Below are 18,197 nucleotides of genomic sequence, written 5' to 3' on the forward strand. Positions count from 1 at the left end.
AACTGTACGTAAATAAAGTTTTTTATGTAAGTATGCATGTCTGTTACTCCTTTACGCTGAAACGTCTGGATGGGTGTCCAACTACTCTTTATTCCGATATCTTAAGGGATTGATATAAAATCCCAAAATTACGTTTTAAATACCTACAACGTAAATACACGTTGTAATGAGGGCTAAAAGACAGACGAAATATTGCTAGATGGCGTTAGTATCGTGAGGTTTTTTGACTTTACGGTTTTGCTTGCAATTGGCTCATTTAGTTATTGGCCAATGAGGGCTACCGTTTTCGCGCTCACCAGTTGGCGCCACTGTAGACTAAGGTCCTGCCGGAAGTATAGTGGTTAGTTTGTTATTACGGGCGTGAAAACAAAATTTACATTTTAATCATATTTAATACCTTATAACCGTACCATAAAAATATCGAGCATGCCACAGTGTAGCGTAGTCCCGTTTTGTTAGGAAAAAAAGGAGGACAATGGTTTCCGAAAGACAAAACTGTGTCAAAACACAGACAATAATTGCCCCGTAACCAGTAACGCATATTTGCCATAAATAATTTCAGGTATTGCAAAATATTCACAAAACACTTCTAATTATAAATGACCCCGCGTAGTTCACAAAAAATGGTGACATTTGACATTTCGGAGACCTCACGCTACACTAGCGCCTCTAGCGGCGAATTCATACGCGATAGCCTTCATTGCAAGCAAGACCTTACGTCAAGAAACCCTCACGATACTAACGCCATCTAGCGATATTTGAATGTGACTTCAACTGCTGGATAGTGTGAAGGCACGGGTGAAATATAGTTCATAAATAAAATCCCGTCAGTAAAAATCTTGCGTTTAAATTAGAGTTAAACAAAAATCAAGTTATTTTATTAAAACTTTAATAAATTATACTTTCACAGCTTACATTAACGACAAAAATAAAAACGTTAGTTAAAATTATGAACTTCATTAAAATAAAATTATTCCTTAATCGACATTAACCCATTAAAAGAGGTAGGTTATTTCTTGGGTTGATCAACATTTTCTTGTCACTCTTTGCTATAGTTACGGTCTCCTGAGTCACTCTATAAACCGTAAGTTTATAGGATTAAAACTGGCCAAACATGCATTTTTGTCGTAGTTTTAAGCCCCTTCTATACTTCGTTTTATTAGCATTCGATTGACGGTAAGCGATCTTGACGTGTCTTTTTATTGAAAACACTTAAAAAATAAGTCACACCAAATATGTAACAATTAGCAAGGACATATGATCATTTATACTTTTTTGGTATCATAAGTAATATAACTGTTTTATTACGTTTTTCAATAAAAGGACTCGACAAGATAGTTTACCCTCCTTCTAATGCTAAAAAAAACGAAGTACCTATATAATTGGCCATCTAACAAACATGTTAGTATTGTGACACAACATTTCTTCTATTCAACTGTACTACTTTTGTCCCCTCGCTGACGGGACAGAATGACAACGAGAAATAGTTGATCCACCCTCTTACATTACCCATATTTCTGTTACCATCTAGGGCATGGTAGAAATGCAGCTACAAGTATAGTCAAATTAATCAACATGTTACAGAAGTAATGCATAACGGTTCCCATCGTATTTTATCGGAAAAGTTCGTTATCATCAGGGGTCGGACAAAAAGTGCGGATGGCGTAAAAATGACGTAATCTTGCACACAAGATGATGTTTTTATTTAAACTTCCGTGTGACATGTAGTAACAAAGTAGCATTAATGAAGTAACAAAATAATCGTAAATAAATCAATGGAATTCAGTGAATAAAATAATTTTCATATCGGTTAATAAAGAGGTTGATAAATGATAAGTGATAATTGTTTATGAAAATCAAAAATACTATTTGAAATCATCCTACAAGGGGTTTGACGTCATCGGCACTTTTTGTCCGACCCCTGGTTATCATAGTGCTCTCTCAATCCGCTTCGGTACCCATAGTACAGCCGTTTCGACGTTTGACACTAAATAATAAAGTTTCATATTAATGGATATGAAAATGTCACTCGTTTAATACAATAATTGATTGACACTTCGGATGCGGTCATATTCCGACTTTTCCCGATGGAAGTACATTATGCGCTATGTAGACTCGCTGTCAGATATTTCGGAGCGGCAAAGGTGATCAAAAATATCATTTGTTAGTTTCTTAACATCAAAAGCATAAATTCCTTGTAGCGGTTCACCGAATCGCATTTAACAAATGAAAAATATAGAAACATGAACCCGTAAATAATAGAGTGCATGTGGCGATATTTTTGACCACCTTGGCCGCTCCGATATATTATTATCTGCTGGCGACCGTACCATCCACCACGGACTCGTTACATAAATGCTTGAAAGGAGTAATACCTCTCTACTCGTAATGACAATAACTTAGCGGCCGCGGAAGAGCTGTCAAAGAGGGTTTCTTGACAGAGCGAAACATCGCTAGATGGCGTTAATATCGAGAGGTCCGTTTGATGTTACAGTCTTGCTTGCGATTGGCTCATTTAGTTATTCAACCAATCACAATCGTGACAGTCAAAATTGGCAAACGGACCTCACGAAAGCACCAAGTATTTAGCCTGTCATAAAAACCCGCAATGCCTCAAATTCCAAAGGTTAGACTTTGCTACTCATCTGTAGCATTGTGTAACCGTTAGATACATTTTATTCTTACACTAGAAGGTCACGACTTTGGCAACCGTCTCCTTAATGGCCTTCTACCCTTTAACTCCATCTCGTAGCCAGATTTGGTAGCTAGCAACGAAGCGGAAATGAGGGCTAAAAGACAGGCGAAATATTGCTTACGCCATCTAGCGGTATTTTGCCTGTCTTTTACCTCGGGATCCTTTCGACTATCATAATTTTATAAGTCATAAATAGTCATAATGTAATGTTTGTCATAATTTTTGTTAGTAATTTTTTTTCCGCTGAAACCATACATTTTTCATAAAATTTTAAATGGTCAGCCTGTAGAACATTATAGGTTACGTTAGGTTTGTTTTTGAACAATTCTGAAAAATAAATGGTCTCAGAGAAAAAAAAGAATTATGTCAAACATTATGACAAATATTACATTATGACTAACAATTTTCGACCAGTCGATATAGACCCCTTTTAGCCCTCATTGTGCTTTCCTATCTGGCAGCTAGCTAGAGTAGACCGCTTAGGAGATCGTTACCAATTTAAATACTTCGTGATTTCCAAGTTGTGTTCGGAAAGACTCGAGTCAAGAGCCCTTTTTAGAGCTAAGTTGACGGAAAAGGCTTGCTAAGAGCTATTCATTTTAAAAGGCTAATGTTTTTAAAAAAGACTCAATCCTTTTTTAAAGCTCAAGCCTTTTATTTAAGACTAGCGTTTTAATAATTTTTGTTTACTACATTCGATCCAAAAGTTTGACCTCCTAAGGGCAAAATTACACCCGAGACCATATTTTGTGTCAAAATTGTATTCTTCTCTTTTATCCTTCGTTTTGGTCTTAGAGTCTAAGGCTAAAAGGATTGGAAGGTAGAAATAGACTTTAATATGCCTCAACATTTTTGCAAAAGACTTGAGCCTTTTATAGCGTAGACCTTTATTTCGCCTAGTAAGTTTTAAAGTTAAGGTTAGACCACGTTGAGTTTCTTGCCGGACAACAAAGGTTTTTCCGAATCATTGGTAGATATTTTTTGACGATCATGTCATAAGGCCTAAATTGAATAAATATATTTTGACTTTGACTTAAAGGCTCTTAAATAAAATTTGATTTGAGATCGAATGGGCGTTTTAGCCTTCTCGGAGTCAAGTACCAAGGCAAGCCTTTAACCGGCTCGAGTCTTTTATAACACAAAATCTTAGTCTATCAGGTGCTGTTTGTATACGATTCTTTATCATCAATCATTTTGTTAACCAGTTTCGCTAATCGTCAGATTATTCATTTACCAGCGTTCTCCGTAAGACTCATCTATTGTAAGATTTCTTGTCGTCAAATTCTTTACAAGTTTTGTCGTAAAACAAACCTAGCAAAATCGAATAATCTGAGGATTAAATGCACAATTTACGTTGTTATCTTACATTATCGTGTCTTATTTCCTGATGGAACTAAGGTTTATACAGTACAGATGCTTTTCTGGTGCAAAGGTTGTATATCGCGGTTCAACGCGGCAAGTCTATTGGGCACCTTCGCCGTATGACGAAGCGATTTATTTGTCTATATTTTATGCTGCATTTATCTGACCTTAAAAAAACTGGTAAACAAGTTGTATTACCTAACGCTGTTAGTTTTGTACTGTTCATAGATTTCCTGGAACATGTCCCGGCAATTCATCTTGATCTTCATTTTGGAGCAGAGAAGGAATACCCCGGATAGTTTGCGGTGCAGCGAGTAAATTTCCTCGGGCGGCGGGCAGAGACGGTGGCTCAGAATCGTTGGTACTAGTGCCTGAAGTTATGAGAATTCTTTAATGGTACAGTCGGTTAGCCGAGACATTTTGGGCATTATGGGACTTTTTAGAGCAAGTATTTGATGAAACGTAAGAACTAGTATAATCTTTCCTTCATGTTTTGCCTTACGTGATACATACGCGATGTTTTGCAACTGAGCAGGCAGCGGTAGTATTGCCATGAGAGTAGGCAGCGCTAGTGCTGTAATGAACGTAGACAGCGCTAGTATTGCCATGAGGGTAGGCAGCGCTAGTGTTGCCATGAGGGTAGACAGCGCTAGTATTGCCATGAGGGTAGACAGCGCTAGCATTGCCATGAGGGTAGACAGCGTTAGTATTGCCATGAGGGTAGACAGCGCTAGTATTGCCATGAGGGTAGACAGCGCTAGTGTTGCCATGAGGGTAGACAGCGCTAGTGTTGCCATGAGGGTAGACAGCGCTAGTGTTGCCATGAGGGTAGACAGCGCTAGTATTGCCATGAGGGTAGACAGCGCTAGTATTGCCATGAGGGTAGACAGCGCTAGTATTGCCATGAGGGTAGACAGCGCTAGTATTGCCATGAGGGTAGACAGCGCTAGTATTGCCATGAGGGTAGACAGCGCTAGTATTGCCATGAGGGTAGACAGCGCTAGTGTTGCCGTGAGGGTAGGCAGCGCTAGTATTTCCATGAGGGTAGGCAGCGCTAGTATTTCTATGAGGGTAGGCAGCGCTAGTGCTGCAATGAACGTAGATAGCGCTAGTATTGCCATGAGGGTAGTAGACAGCGCTAGTATTGCCATGAGGGTAGGCAGCGCTAGTGTTGCCATGAGAGTAGAAGGCGGGTGCGTGCAAATGCAAGCTACTGGCGCTGTCTACCTTCGCTTCACACCACTTGAGTTGAACTTTGCCACAGCACCGATAACAATAAAGCTCAACAGCCGCTGAGCTATGAAACGTACCTGAATACGCCTCGTGGTGCGCTGCGTCCCGAAGTCGAACTCGCCGCTCGTGTTGGTGAACACCTCGCCCATTATCATCACTGTATCCACGTGCGTTTCCTCCATGATCTAAACGAATTTGATCAATTTGATCATCAACTCCTGGATTATGAAAATATAGACACACAGTCAATGTTTAGCGAAGAGTAAGACAAATTCGATTGGATTTAGTGTTTTTTTGATCTTTAAATCTCTCTTTTAAACACTATTTCTCTATGCTGCAATACCGCTACTTGCACGTGACGTCACATGCAAGTATGTCTTTCACTGTCTAATCTTGAATTTCAAACCTTTATAACTATGCTATTATGTAAAGCAAGCTTCAAAAATGTTAATGACATTGTAAATCTGTTTTAAAAAAAATATACCTTGTTGGGTTTCTTACCGGATTCTTCTCAACGGAGGTTGATACTCTTATTCTGAATCGTTCGCCCTTTTCGCGGTGCTCCTATTCCGCATGGCGGAGGCGCTTCCGGCTTTGACACAACTCTAACCCAACCTATGTTTCTCCAACCCAAACAGTTTAGGTTAAGAGACTAAGCTATATCAATAGATTAACGGGGATGCGAACAAACAAGGAATCGATTTAGACGAACGGGGAACTAAACGAAACAGACCTCGAAAAAGGAATCGATTCATTAGAGTCTAATGAATCGATTTAGACGTATAGGGAACTAGACGAAACAGACCTCGAAAAAGGAATCGATTCATTAGAGTCTAATGAATCGATTTAACGTATAGGGAACTAGACGAAACAGACCTTAACCATCACTCACTTTAGACTCGTAGCCGGTGAGGAACTTCATTTCCTTGGACATGCGCAGTATGGCGGCGCGGTCGCCGTCCGACGCGGCCTTTATTATCTCGATGTACTGGTCCATGAACTCTTTAGAGTACTCGCGCGTCGCGCCAAAGTCCAGGAGTATTACCTGAGAAAAAAAGTAAAGGTGAGAAACAAGGGCGTCGCCAGGGGGAGCAGGGAGGGGCAGCTGCCCCAACCCTAGAGATTATAAAAAGTTGCCAAATGTAAAGCAACCAAACCAGTCCTAAGTCTTTGACTTGACTTGCTTGATCCATCATTCCTGTACGTTGAAACCGAAACTCGAATGATATTCACCAATTCCAATAAATAACTACAATTCATACTTTTTCTCCATATCAACTTGCCCTAAAAAAAGCCAATTTATATATATAAATGGTCATTTCAAGAAGCGGTCATTTTAAAAATTTGTTATTTCAAGAAGTGGTCATTTTAAGAATTGGTCATTTCAAGAAGTGGTAATTTCAAGAATTGGTTATTTCAAGATGGGTCATATCAAGAAACTTGCACGACGCAACGTAAGAACTCGCAAATTGATTCGCTTCGCGCATTCTTGCGATGTTATGTTACATCTTTTTCCTGTATATTTGTAGCAATAACCGAATGCGCACTTCTATTTAAGATCCATGTCACGACCTAGTTTACAAAAGACGTTCAGTACGTTTGACGGTCATCGATAGAATGGTCACCCGAATCGTGGAAGGGAGACAGACGCCTTGCTGCACGAAATCGCATCGCAGCAATTCGTGTCGCAGTTTTCTGCGTTGCGAATTTGCATCGCTAGCTAGCGTAGACCCTAAGCTACGGGTATGTAATGTTCGTCATTACAACGATTTGCAGATTTTCATTTCTCATAACACAAATATCAGAATTTCAATCTGTCGAAATATTGAGAATGTTTAAAAACAAAATTGCCGAATTTTTCAAATCACATTATTCACTTTTCATAATTGCCTTATACATATTAAAGTACCGTATAGTAATATTAATAATAAACAATTTTTATACAAACACATTGAGGATAATGATCGAAAAGTACAAACGCCTGGCAACAATCCAACAGCAAAGATCATTTGTGAAGCAATATTATCCGGGCTATAAAAAAAAACCTAACATCGAACCTAACCTACCCGAGTCGCTTCTGCTCCGAACGGTCTTGCTCGCTCGCACAAATCAAATTTTTTTTTTTTACATTTGGCACGCATGATTTTATACCGTCTAGGCGTCGAATCATTATTCTAAATGTTGTTATAGATTTTAATCATTATATGGATAACCGGATATTCGAAATGAAATTATTTAATGTTTATAAGCATTATAGCAATTGTTGTTATAACTAATGAAAGTTATATTATTTAAAGCTTATGCTCTGTTAAAATATGAAATTATTTTTTGAGCATCTCTAAAAAAGTTTGTACATTTGATTTGCGACTCCGATTTGGGTAAAAATTTGCAGGTAGATTTAAATAACATAGTCTACCGAAATGTCCCAATTAATTTGTATGGAAAATTTCCATACAAACCAATTGGGACATTTTGAGAGACTATGTTATTACGACTCAGTATCGTTCACTCTACATACCTGCAAATTTTTATCCAAATCGGAATCGCAAATCAAATGTACAAACTTTTTTAGAAATGCTCTTTTATACTAAATGAATATTATTATTTTTGAACATAGTAACATGAAATTATGCTAAAAGTTTGTATGACGATTGAACGGCACCCTAAGCTACCTGTTTGGTGTTGGGGTTGTAGAAGAAGTTTGCCCAGTTGGGATCTGTCTGCATGCAGCGCAGCACGAACATCTCTCGCAGGCACAGCTGCATTATCTTATAGGCGATGTCGTGCCGTGTCCCATACGGCGCGTCGAAAAACTTGTCGAGAGGCACGCCGTCAATCAGCTCCGTGGTTATCACTTCTTGGGCGCAGAGCTCGTCTGGGGATTGGCAAATAAAACCAACTAATATCATAAATGTAAAAGTTTGTGAGTGAGTGAGTGAGTGAGTGAGTATGTTTGTTACTTGTTTCGACTTCTTCTTCTGACGGATTTGGATATTTGGCAAAAAGTTAGTTTATAACCTGGATGAAAACATAGGATAGCTTTTATCCCGATATTCCCACGGGATAGGGATAAAATCTCTAAATAACAACCGCTGGCCGTAGAGTCATGAAATTTGGTATGTAGATAGCTGGACATCTGGAATAAAAAATAGCCTACTTTTTATTCCGATATTCCCACGGGATAGGGATAAAATCTGTCAAACAAGAGTCATGAAATTTGACCATGATTGTTTTTTATATTATTTGTATCGAAAAGTAAGAGACAACGCCCACTAGCAAGTTTCGTAACCAAACCGACGCCATGACGGCATGATACGGTGTAGTGGGTTAGAGACCTTAAGCACGTTGGTAGCGTATATTATAACTAATTACAAGTAGCAGTTTTTTTTAAGAAACTCTGTCCCACTGCTGGGCACAGGCCTTCTCTCGGGATGAGAGGGCTTGGGCCGTAGTTCCCATGCGGGGCCAGTGCCGATTGTAAACTTTACAAACAAAATCGAATTACTTCGCAGGTCTGTACGATGTTTTCCTCCACCGTAAAGCTCGTGGCAAATATCAAATGTAATTTCGCACATGAGTTTCGAAAAACACAGAATGCTAGCCGGGGTCTGAACCCATGATCCTCTGCTTGAGAGGCCACAGGTCAAAGTTGCACACTGTTATGCAATAGTGTGTCAACCCTGGTTAATTCTACAAATACAATGTCAACCCTTAGGCACTTGTCCCACCGCCGACGATGAGCGAGAAGCGAGCAGAGCGAGTAACTAGAAACGAGTGGGCGAGCAGTGAAAAGCGAGTGTTCGAGCACGACGGGCGATTACTCGCTCCACTCGCTCGAGCCGGGCGGCCGCCAAGCTAATAGCGATGAGCGAGTTTTATAGCTCTTGTCGCTGCGACAAAAGATGTAAAGCGAGTTCTCGCCGGCAGTGTGAACCGCCAGCGATCAACTATTAATATATATGTCTCTTTTACTCACACAGGATCTTATATCTTTTGTTCGTTTCTTGAGCGAGAAAATAGTCGATAGCCAATCGTTTCCTCGCCGGCGGTGAGACAACTGATTTAGGAAATAATTTTAACAGTTGACATTGTATTGCAAAATGACAGTGAGTTGACTCAGTATTAGGTACAAAACAGCGTCCAGTTGGGACTTAAGAGGCTACAACTTACCAATGACGTCAGGCACAAAGTACTCAGGATATGGCGCCAGGAGCTGCTTGAACTTCTTGGTGCACTCGGCCTCCCGGAAGTAGTCTACTTCCCACGATAACTCCTTCTTTGCGACCTCCACTATGTTGTCCACGAACATGCCTTTGGGGAACACGTTCCACACCTAGACAAACAAAACCGGTCAAGAGCATGTCGGGCCGTGCTCAGTGTAGGGTTCCGTAGTTCCCGACCTTGCCTTAACTTAACTTTGCCTTAGAAATCATTTTTTACAAAAAGTTAAAAACTGCTAAACGGATTAACTTGAAAATAATTTTCCTAGAAAGTTTTTATTAAGCTTAACTTCCGTGATTTTTTTTATATTTTTTAGACGTGCGATTCAAAAGTTAGAGGGGGAGGGAAATTTTTTTGAACTTTCGGTCGGAGTGAATATCCCCGAAAATATTCACTATCAAAAAATGGTTTTTGGAAACCCTTATTCATTTTTAAATACCTATCCAACGATACCCCACAACATAGGGTGGAAGTGAAAAATCATCCCCACTCAACGTGTATGGGAGGTACATACCTTACCCTAAAAAAATATTTTTATTTTCTTTATTTTACCACTTCATCGGCGTGACTGATATGTATATTACACGCCAAATTCCAGCTTTCTAGTACTAACGGTCTCGGTCTCTGAGCTTAGCCACAGACAGACAGAGATACAGACGGACAGACATGGCGAAACTATAAGGGTGCCTAGTTGACTACGGAACCCTAAAAAGGGGGCAATAAGTTATAGTCCTAGAAATTTTTAGACAGATTATCAGAACATGTATTTTTTTTGTCAATTACCCTCTTCACCGCCACAAAACAAACGAAGTGACATGCTCTGTACGCCACAGAAAAACCAGAGACAACTCAACTTGATTTTTAATTGACAAGATTTCATTTTTTTAACATCTTTTAATTACTACAGGAATCGAAAGAGTTTTGCCTCCTGAACATGGGAAAATATTTATTATAATTGATTTCTCCATATTAAAAAAAAAATACGAAAAAATTTAAAAAATATGTCTGAATTTGCCAACACTACAACAGAATAGATATGTTTCCTTTGCCTTTATCACCAGAAAAAGGAGCTGTCATCATTTTGATATTGTCTCTATGCAACGTCTACGTCAGATTTACGTGATCTTTTTTTTAAGAGACTAGACAAAAGTAATAGATCTATTGTGTCGTAGTTTTGGAGTTATGCCCTTTTAGAATAAGCAAATCTTAAAAAAAAAAAAAAAAAAAATAGTTGTAGCGAAATTTTAAAAATATCAGCGTTTTTCTCTTTCCAAAATACAGAGAACGAATCAAATTATAGTCTTAGAAATATGAAATCTTGTCAATTCCATTGCAGAAGGATTAATTTCAAGTTGAATGTTGGTCATGTATACGACAGTGGCGGGACCTGGGGCGGTTAAAACAAAAAAAATATGAACATTTATCTGTCATATCTAGAAGTCAGGCCTTAAATATTTGACATGTAAAATTTTTAATTTTATGAATAAACGAATATGAATATGAATATACCACGAAGTGCAAAACTCGAACTTCGTATGTTGCCGTCCCGCTGACGCTTATGTCATTTAATACGCGAGTGAAAGGGACGGTGCGATACGAACTTCGATTTGCGAGTTCCGTAGTAGCCCAGCAGGACGCACATGTGCGTTTGCAGCATCTGACGATGTCTGGGAACATCAAGCGATGTTTATAAATTACCTTCAACACTCCGACGAGATTGTCAATGTCGCTGTTGATGCCTTTCGCGACACCGGGGTATTGCACCTTCATTGCTACCTCTGTGCCGTTATGGAGCGTCGCCAAGTGGACCTGACCTGAGAATACCATAGAAAACCATCACCATCGTGCCGTAAAAGCCGTGGTGGCCGAGTGGTTTGCCCTATGGCCTCTCAAGCAGAGGATCGTGGGTTCAAACCCCGGCTAAATTCAATGTGCGGTAATAAATTTGAAATTTACCACGAGCTTTACGGTGAAGGAGAACATCGTGAGGAAACCTGCACAAACCTGCGAAGCAATTCAATGGTGTGTGTGAAGTTCCCAATCCGCACTGGGCCCGCGTGGGAACTACGGCCCTTCTGAGAGGAGGCCTGTGCCCAGCAGTGGGACGTATATAGGCTGGGATGATGATGATGCTGTTTCACCACCCATTGATTAATAGGGATGTTGACACCATTAAAAATAATTCGAAGACACGACTCCAGTAAAAAAACACTTTATTTTAGCCCTGAAAACCAGATTAATTTTCGATTAACTGCAAAATTGGATTTTTTGTTGCTTTAAAACAAATAAATAGTTGATTGAGTGTGCGAACAAGTGACGTCATAAGTTGCTATTTTCATTCAAACTTTATGGGAGAATTGTGTTTTGACAGCTCATAAAAAGTACGTCAATTGATTGGTGGTGTCAACATCCCGGGTGACACTCTTTCCCGGCCCGGATAATACCGGGATGGAAATACCGACCCTGTTTTTCGTGTACACGCCCATAGAAGCTCCTGTCAGTTTCTATGGGCGTGTACACAAAAATAGGGCCGGTATTTCCAATTGTCGGTGTTATCCGGGCCAGGAAAGATTGTCACCCAACATCCCTATTTTATTTGACGGATAAATATGTGATGCCGTCTCTGTCTATTCGAACAAAACAAACAGAGACGGCATCACATTCATCCGTCAAATAAATTTAACAAATGGATGGTGAAACAGAGGGTAAATTAAATATACAAAAAAATAGTTTTCATTAATTAAACAGATCCTGTTTAATTCGGATCTTTGACTATGAGCATAAAAGCTCGGCGAACCTGTACGAACTTTCTCTCGCTCTCGCGTCTCTCTTTCCTTTCATAGTTCACGCAAGCGAAATAATGGCTAGTTATTTAAGTACCTATGGACGCAGCGGCAAAAGGCCTCTCCTCAAAATGGTTCACTTTGCCGCGCCAGTCCGGGCCGAGCTGCGCCACGAGCACCTGCTGGACTTGCCAGGACGGCATGAAGTCCGCGGACTGGCGGACGCGCTCGAAGATACGCTGGAGCTCAGGAGATATCACCGTCTCGTCCTGGATACTTAGAAGCTGGCCTAGCTTCAACGCCGCACCTGGAATTTGGTATTTGTGAATCTAGGCTCTTCAATAGTTATTTGTGCAACAAGAGAGCTGAGTTTTTTCTGCGAGTGTTGATTTTGAATCTCGAGTAAGCGAATAGCGAGTGATTCATAGTTAGAATACAGAGCGCAGCGAGGGATTCAAACACAAGAGATGCAAAAAATATGTACACCTTTTCACCTCAGCAGCAAAAACATATTATAGGTAAAAAAATACAGCATGGTAAAAATAAAAACACAAACTTATCAAAAAAAAATAAAACAAACAATATCAAAAAATATATATAATTGGATTATTAAGAAAATAATTATAATAATCACATTTAGAACCTTTACAGATGATTTGCAACTTTTTTGTTAACTGGTAAACGCCTGTGCTACAAACTGACCTTTCCGTCACTTTTATTTACATGCAAAAGTGCAAAAGAGAAACCACTATACCAACTCTTCATCATAGACAGTGTATACCAAAGCCCTGGAAACAAAACAAGTGAAGCAAGTGTCATCTCTTACCTCTAACTTTGCAGAGTGTGTCCACGATTCGTTCAGCATTTGCTGGCGATAGGAACGCATTAGGTGCTTCCTCGCGGCCCGTGACGGACTGGAGTGTGTTACGGGCGTATTGGGCGACCGTACCCACGCCCAAGCCGGCGGCGAGGGAGCCGAAAGAGAACATGCGCCCGAGTCGGGACGAAGGCACTACACGAGCCTTCGAGTTCTCGCTTAGCTGTAAAACGGAATTTCGTACAGGATGGCGTTTCGAGGAAAATAATATCTTAGTAATTATTATCATTACTGTATCCGTGCCGGTCAAACTCAATGATAGGAGTAGGTAAATCTTTTGTTTTTTGCTTGAACGTAATAGCGATATCATACCCAAACAGTTCAAGAGCGTAATAAACAATTTTTATATATTTATTTCGGGGATCTCAAAACAATTCCAATGATTTTCATGAAATTAGTTATGTGGAGGTTGTCAGGGGCGAACAATCAATTAATATCTTTGTCTTATCTCTGGGAAACCTCGTGTATGCGAGTTTTAGCCCGAACAAAACTATGGTACCCAGGTACTTAAATACAACTACAACTACCTACTTTGTAGGTAAACAAATGAAAATAAAAAATACTTACTGATACTCTGATCTTTTTCTTTGCAACTGGCTTCGGAACTGCTGTGGGACCAGGGGCTGGTCTGGGAACAATGTCTTCCACTGTCGTAGTGACATTCGGGATACTTCCACTCTCAACCTTCCGCATAGATTCCACTACTCTCTCAAGAGGTGCTTCAGCATTGAGCACAGAAGGAATTTCTTTACTCTGAGACTTCTCCAAACTTTCAAATGTCCTGTTAAATTCTCTATTGAGCTCCTCGATTTCTTCCTTCATCCGCGGATCCATGTCTGCTTTTGTTTCTGATTCAGTGTTAAAATTGGGCACGTTCATTACAGCGTATTGTCTAAAGCCGTGTGCGACCACTAGAGCTCGGTCAAGCAGCTCTTTACCGAAGTCGGGGTTTGGTTTGTAGTTAGCTACGGGGTTAGTCGGACAGTTTTGTGCAAAAGCCTTGATGCTGGAGTTATTCCATATTAATCGAGAGCTCTCTTGCTGAAGCTTGGCTCCAGCCTCCACAACCAATCTCAGGCCCCTGACTATACCGATTAAGTCGTTAATGTGAGACATTGCCTGCAATTAGTTGATTAATACGTTATTTACTTACACATATTGGCATAGTAATTGGTTAAATAAAATATAGTGTAAATGTATGACAATGTCATGGAGTAGGATGGCACATTATTTAGATCAGTACTAGCAAGTTTATATTAGACTATTAGAACTATTAGATTCGGCAGTTGATAGTGAAATAAACAGGATAGCTCGTCATTAATTGAGTTTAGCATGACATATATAAATAAATAAATAAATAAATATCATGGGACACTTGACACCAATTGACCTAGTCCCAAACTAAGCAAAGCTTGTACTATGGATACCAGGCAACGGATAAACATACTTATATAGATAAATACATACTTAAATACATATTAAACACCCAAGACCCGAGAACAAACATTCGAATTATTCATACAAATATCTGCCCCGGCCGGGAATCGAACCCAAATATATATTATATATTATACTTTTTCTTCCTTCTTCCTTTAATTTCATCATAACCACACTAAATACCCAGCACAAAGCGGGACTTTTCTGCTCTAGAGCCGGAAAAATGTATGAAAATCCTTTATTGCATTGTTTTAGTTTTTAGAAACTAATGTGAACTATTATTTCCGTAGTCATTATTGCAGCTGTAATGCTGATATTTTTATGAGATTCACAACTTTTTAATTTTTTTGGCTATGGGTACAAAGCTTTTCAGCCAGGAGAATAAACAGTTTGTCAGTCCAAAAGAATGCAAAGCTAATTACCTGTTTGCCTTAGGAACACCTTGTATAAAATTCATAACTCATGGCTTAATTGCACATGCATGTAGGCGGTTAAAGAACGTTGCAAACCATCAAGGCCTTATGATCTCACGGACAGGTTATTGCATAATATTATAAAAAAATAACATAACAATGTTATAAAACTATTTCTTTTAACAGATCATAAATTAATATAATATACTACATACATCAAATAACCCTGGTTTTAGAGAAAAATGCCTGTTAGAAATAGCAGGTGTGACTGGTTTTAACGAAAGTAAATGAAACGAAACTCACCGGCGATTTATTCTCCTATTTTATATGATACAGTATTTAAAATGTTTCACAAAACTGAGGCTTCTTCCAAGTTAATGATTAACATAATTTGTAATTTGTTTACTCAAGACGAAAGTTTGAGAAATCGGTAAATTCCTCCCTCTGAACACTTCAAGTGTTTTGAGTTTGTTTGACATTGACAGATTTGACAGAAGGTCGACTGTTTTTTTATTTAATTTTTTCCAGATGGAAAAGCTAAGGAGCTAGTTCATACTAAGTACCTCAACTTTTCCAGAAGAGTTGAAATCGTGTTCAAATAGTATTACTACTTATAGAGAAAGTCGTGTTTCAAGTTTCAAACACGGACTTCATATAAACATTCATATGATGTCTGTGGTTTCAACGATATAAATAACTTGCAAAAAGTAATTATCCAAAACATAACGATTGTATCATTCTCTTTCTTTGGTGTTACTTATAATTACGACGCCCGTGATGAAAAGTGATATCGTTCGGAAGAGCTGTAGTGTCGCTCATTTACGTGTTATTGTCCCGTACCAGGCATGACGCACTCCGAATTTTAGGTATGAAGCTACAGGTATTCGGCCTCATCGTGTGGACGGACTAACTTCACAGGGCTGCCGCGCTAGTCGGATCCCCCGTTTCTTGGTGGTCATACTTGCATATCACGCCAACTAATATTTCCAGTGAGAATCGCTTATATTAGTGGTCATATTATTTTATCAGTCGCATATATTTTTAGCAGCATTTGGCAACCTACGCCTTGTTCTTAGTGGCATCTGAAGACACCTAACGAACATTATACCTATTAATGTGTAATTATATTTAGAGGGACAAAAATAAGTACAACCAGAACCACCAATACAAGCGATTCTCAGTGGTCATATATAAATTAGTGTGCCATGCCAGTATGACCACCATGAAACAGCTGTCGGATCACTGTTGTCAGTTGCTTAATAAGAAATGGGTGCAATAAAAATACTTTGGCATTTATTTTATTCTTCTTAAACCACTTTAATAAATAAATTTCCATAACCCTAATTAAAGACAACATATTTCATGAATTTAAACAATTTGTATATAATCTAATTCTGCAACCAAGCAGTAACATCGATTTAATTTAATTTATAAACTCTCAAACATTAATTTGTGAGAATCCATTCAAAGCACATACACAAGTAAATGCAAAGGGAATACAAATACCTATAATAAAACGTATAGAAAGATGACCTGCATAAATTACTGTTTGTATATCCAGACATGACAACTTTTTGTGACTCATGCTCATTGCATTGCATTAGGGCAGGGATGGGGAAACTGCGGCCCGCGGGCCATCTCCGGCCCGCGAAGGCTTGAAATCCGGCCCGCGACCATCAAACAAAAATCAAGAGAAGATTTCGTATTGTTACAAAATTTCATTCTCATTGGCAATGGCCAAATTAGTGTTTCAGAAAATACAAATCAATATTTTTATTTCAGTAAATAACATAGACAAAAATGCAACAACTTGGCCCGCCATATATTTCGTTAGTATATATTGGCACGCGAAGGAAAGTTTCCCCATCCCTGCATTAGGGCTTACGCTGGCTGACGCGGTTTGCACGGCGCGGGTGGCCGCCTGTTGAACAATAGTGTGAGCAGCGCTAACTGCGCGCGTCGCGTGCATAAGATTGTACCAGCACCCGCCCCGCAAGCGTGCGCCCGCGCCAGAGGGCCTACTCCGAAATTCGAAGTTAGTATCGCACCGTCCCTCTCACTCTCGTATTAAATAGTATAAAGGCGCGGCCCCATGCAGTCGCTCGGCGCTCGTTTCCAGCGATAAATCTGGTCACGTGACCCCATTTTGAATTTCCCGCGACTCAAATCGGTAATCGCTAGTCGCTCGTTTGCAGCGACCAATCTGGTCACGTGATCCTATTTCGAATTTCCCGCGACTCAATAAAGTAGTGTCAAGTCGCCGCGTCGAACAGCAGCGTCAACATGGCGGCCGCTCGAACAAAGAAATTACAGTGTTTGTTTGGAAATTGACGAAATGTCGTTTGTTTACAAGTACCAAAAATGGGTTTATCAATGTCAACACATTACATTGCTGCTTCCCATTTTGAAGCTCAACATTTTCAGCTTTATACCACGTGACCAGATTTGTAGCGACGAGCGATTGCATACAGCAGTAGCTCAATATTTTCAGCTTTATCGCTATATGTCACGTGACCGGATTTATCGCTGGAAACGAGCGTCGAGCAACTTGCATGAGGCCGCGCCTTAAGTGTCAAATGGACGGGAGGACACGAACTTCGATTTTCGAATGCCCCGCAGCTTGCGCAGGCCCTGGCTAGCTACTACGAAACTCGAAGTTCGTATCGTACCGTCCCTCTCGCTCTCGTATTAAATAGTATAAGTGTGAGAGGGACCGCACAGCACGAACTTCGAGTTTCGAGTTTCGTAGTAGCCCTGCTGATACCTCTACAATTTTCTGAAAAGATGGTCAGGGTCTAATGTTTATACATAAGTATCAAAATATCTTTGTCGTCGACAGTACCCAAATGTAGTATTGTAAGTATGACTGTACCACAATTGTACTTTCTCTTAGACTTTGAGGAAAATCTTCATAATAAAAACAATGTTCCATCCAGTCATTTTGTGTTTCGAATCAATAGATACTTTTTGTATTCTTTCAAGTACAGTCAGCTAAATAACTCGTTTATCTATTTTTAAACATCCTATCAAATGAGTTGAAAGTCTCTTTGACTTGGACACGAACAAGATGCCAATTATCGGAGACTTAAAATAAATATCTATCGTAAGATGCGATAAATCGAATGTCGTTCCATGGAATATCGCAATCGAGATATCGTCACTACTTTGAAAAAAGC

General features: G+C 39.5%; 1 protein-coding gene across 2 annotated transcripts; it reads right to left on the bottom strand.

Moving 5' to 3' along the window:
- Positions 1 to 831: 831 nt before the first annotated feature.
- Coq8 (ubiquinone biosynthesis protein COQ8, mitochondrial) lies at positions 832 to 15,488 on the bottom strand. Of its 2 annotated transcripts, none has more exons than XM_074100009.1 (10): positions 15,325 to 15,488; positions 13,739 to 14,019; positions 13,121 to 13,334; positions 12,392 to 12,601; positions 11,210 to 11,325; positions 9,461 to 9,623; positions 7,963 to 8,165; positions 6,183 to 6,335; positions 5,368 to 5,475; positions 832 to 4,428 (listed from the first exon to the last, which is right to left on the bottom strand). In XM_074100009.1, exons 2-10 carry the CDS (start codon positions 14,003 to 14,005, stop codon positions 4,252 to 4,254), a joined length of 1,611 nt encoding a protein of 536 aa, XP_073956110.1. In that variant the 5' UTR covers positions 14,006 to 14,019; positions 15,325 to 15,488; the 3' UTR covers positions 832 to 4,251. The 2 variants fall into 2 exon arrangements, with proteins under 2 accessions (XP_073956110.1, XP_073956101.1); XM_074100000.1 differs by having other exon boundaries at positions 13,739 to 14,290.
- Between the last annotated feature and the right edge of the window lie 2,709 nt (positions 15,489 to 18,197).

Source organism: Choristoneura fumiferana, chromosome Z (assembly GCF_025370935.1).
Source record: "Choristoneura fumiferana chromosome Z, NRCan_CFum_1, whole genome shotgun sequence".
Lineage (NCBI taxonomy): Eukaryota > Metazoa > Arthropoda > Insecta > Lepidoptera > Tortricidae > Choristoneura > Choristoneura fumiferana.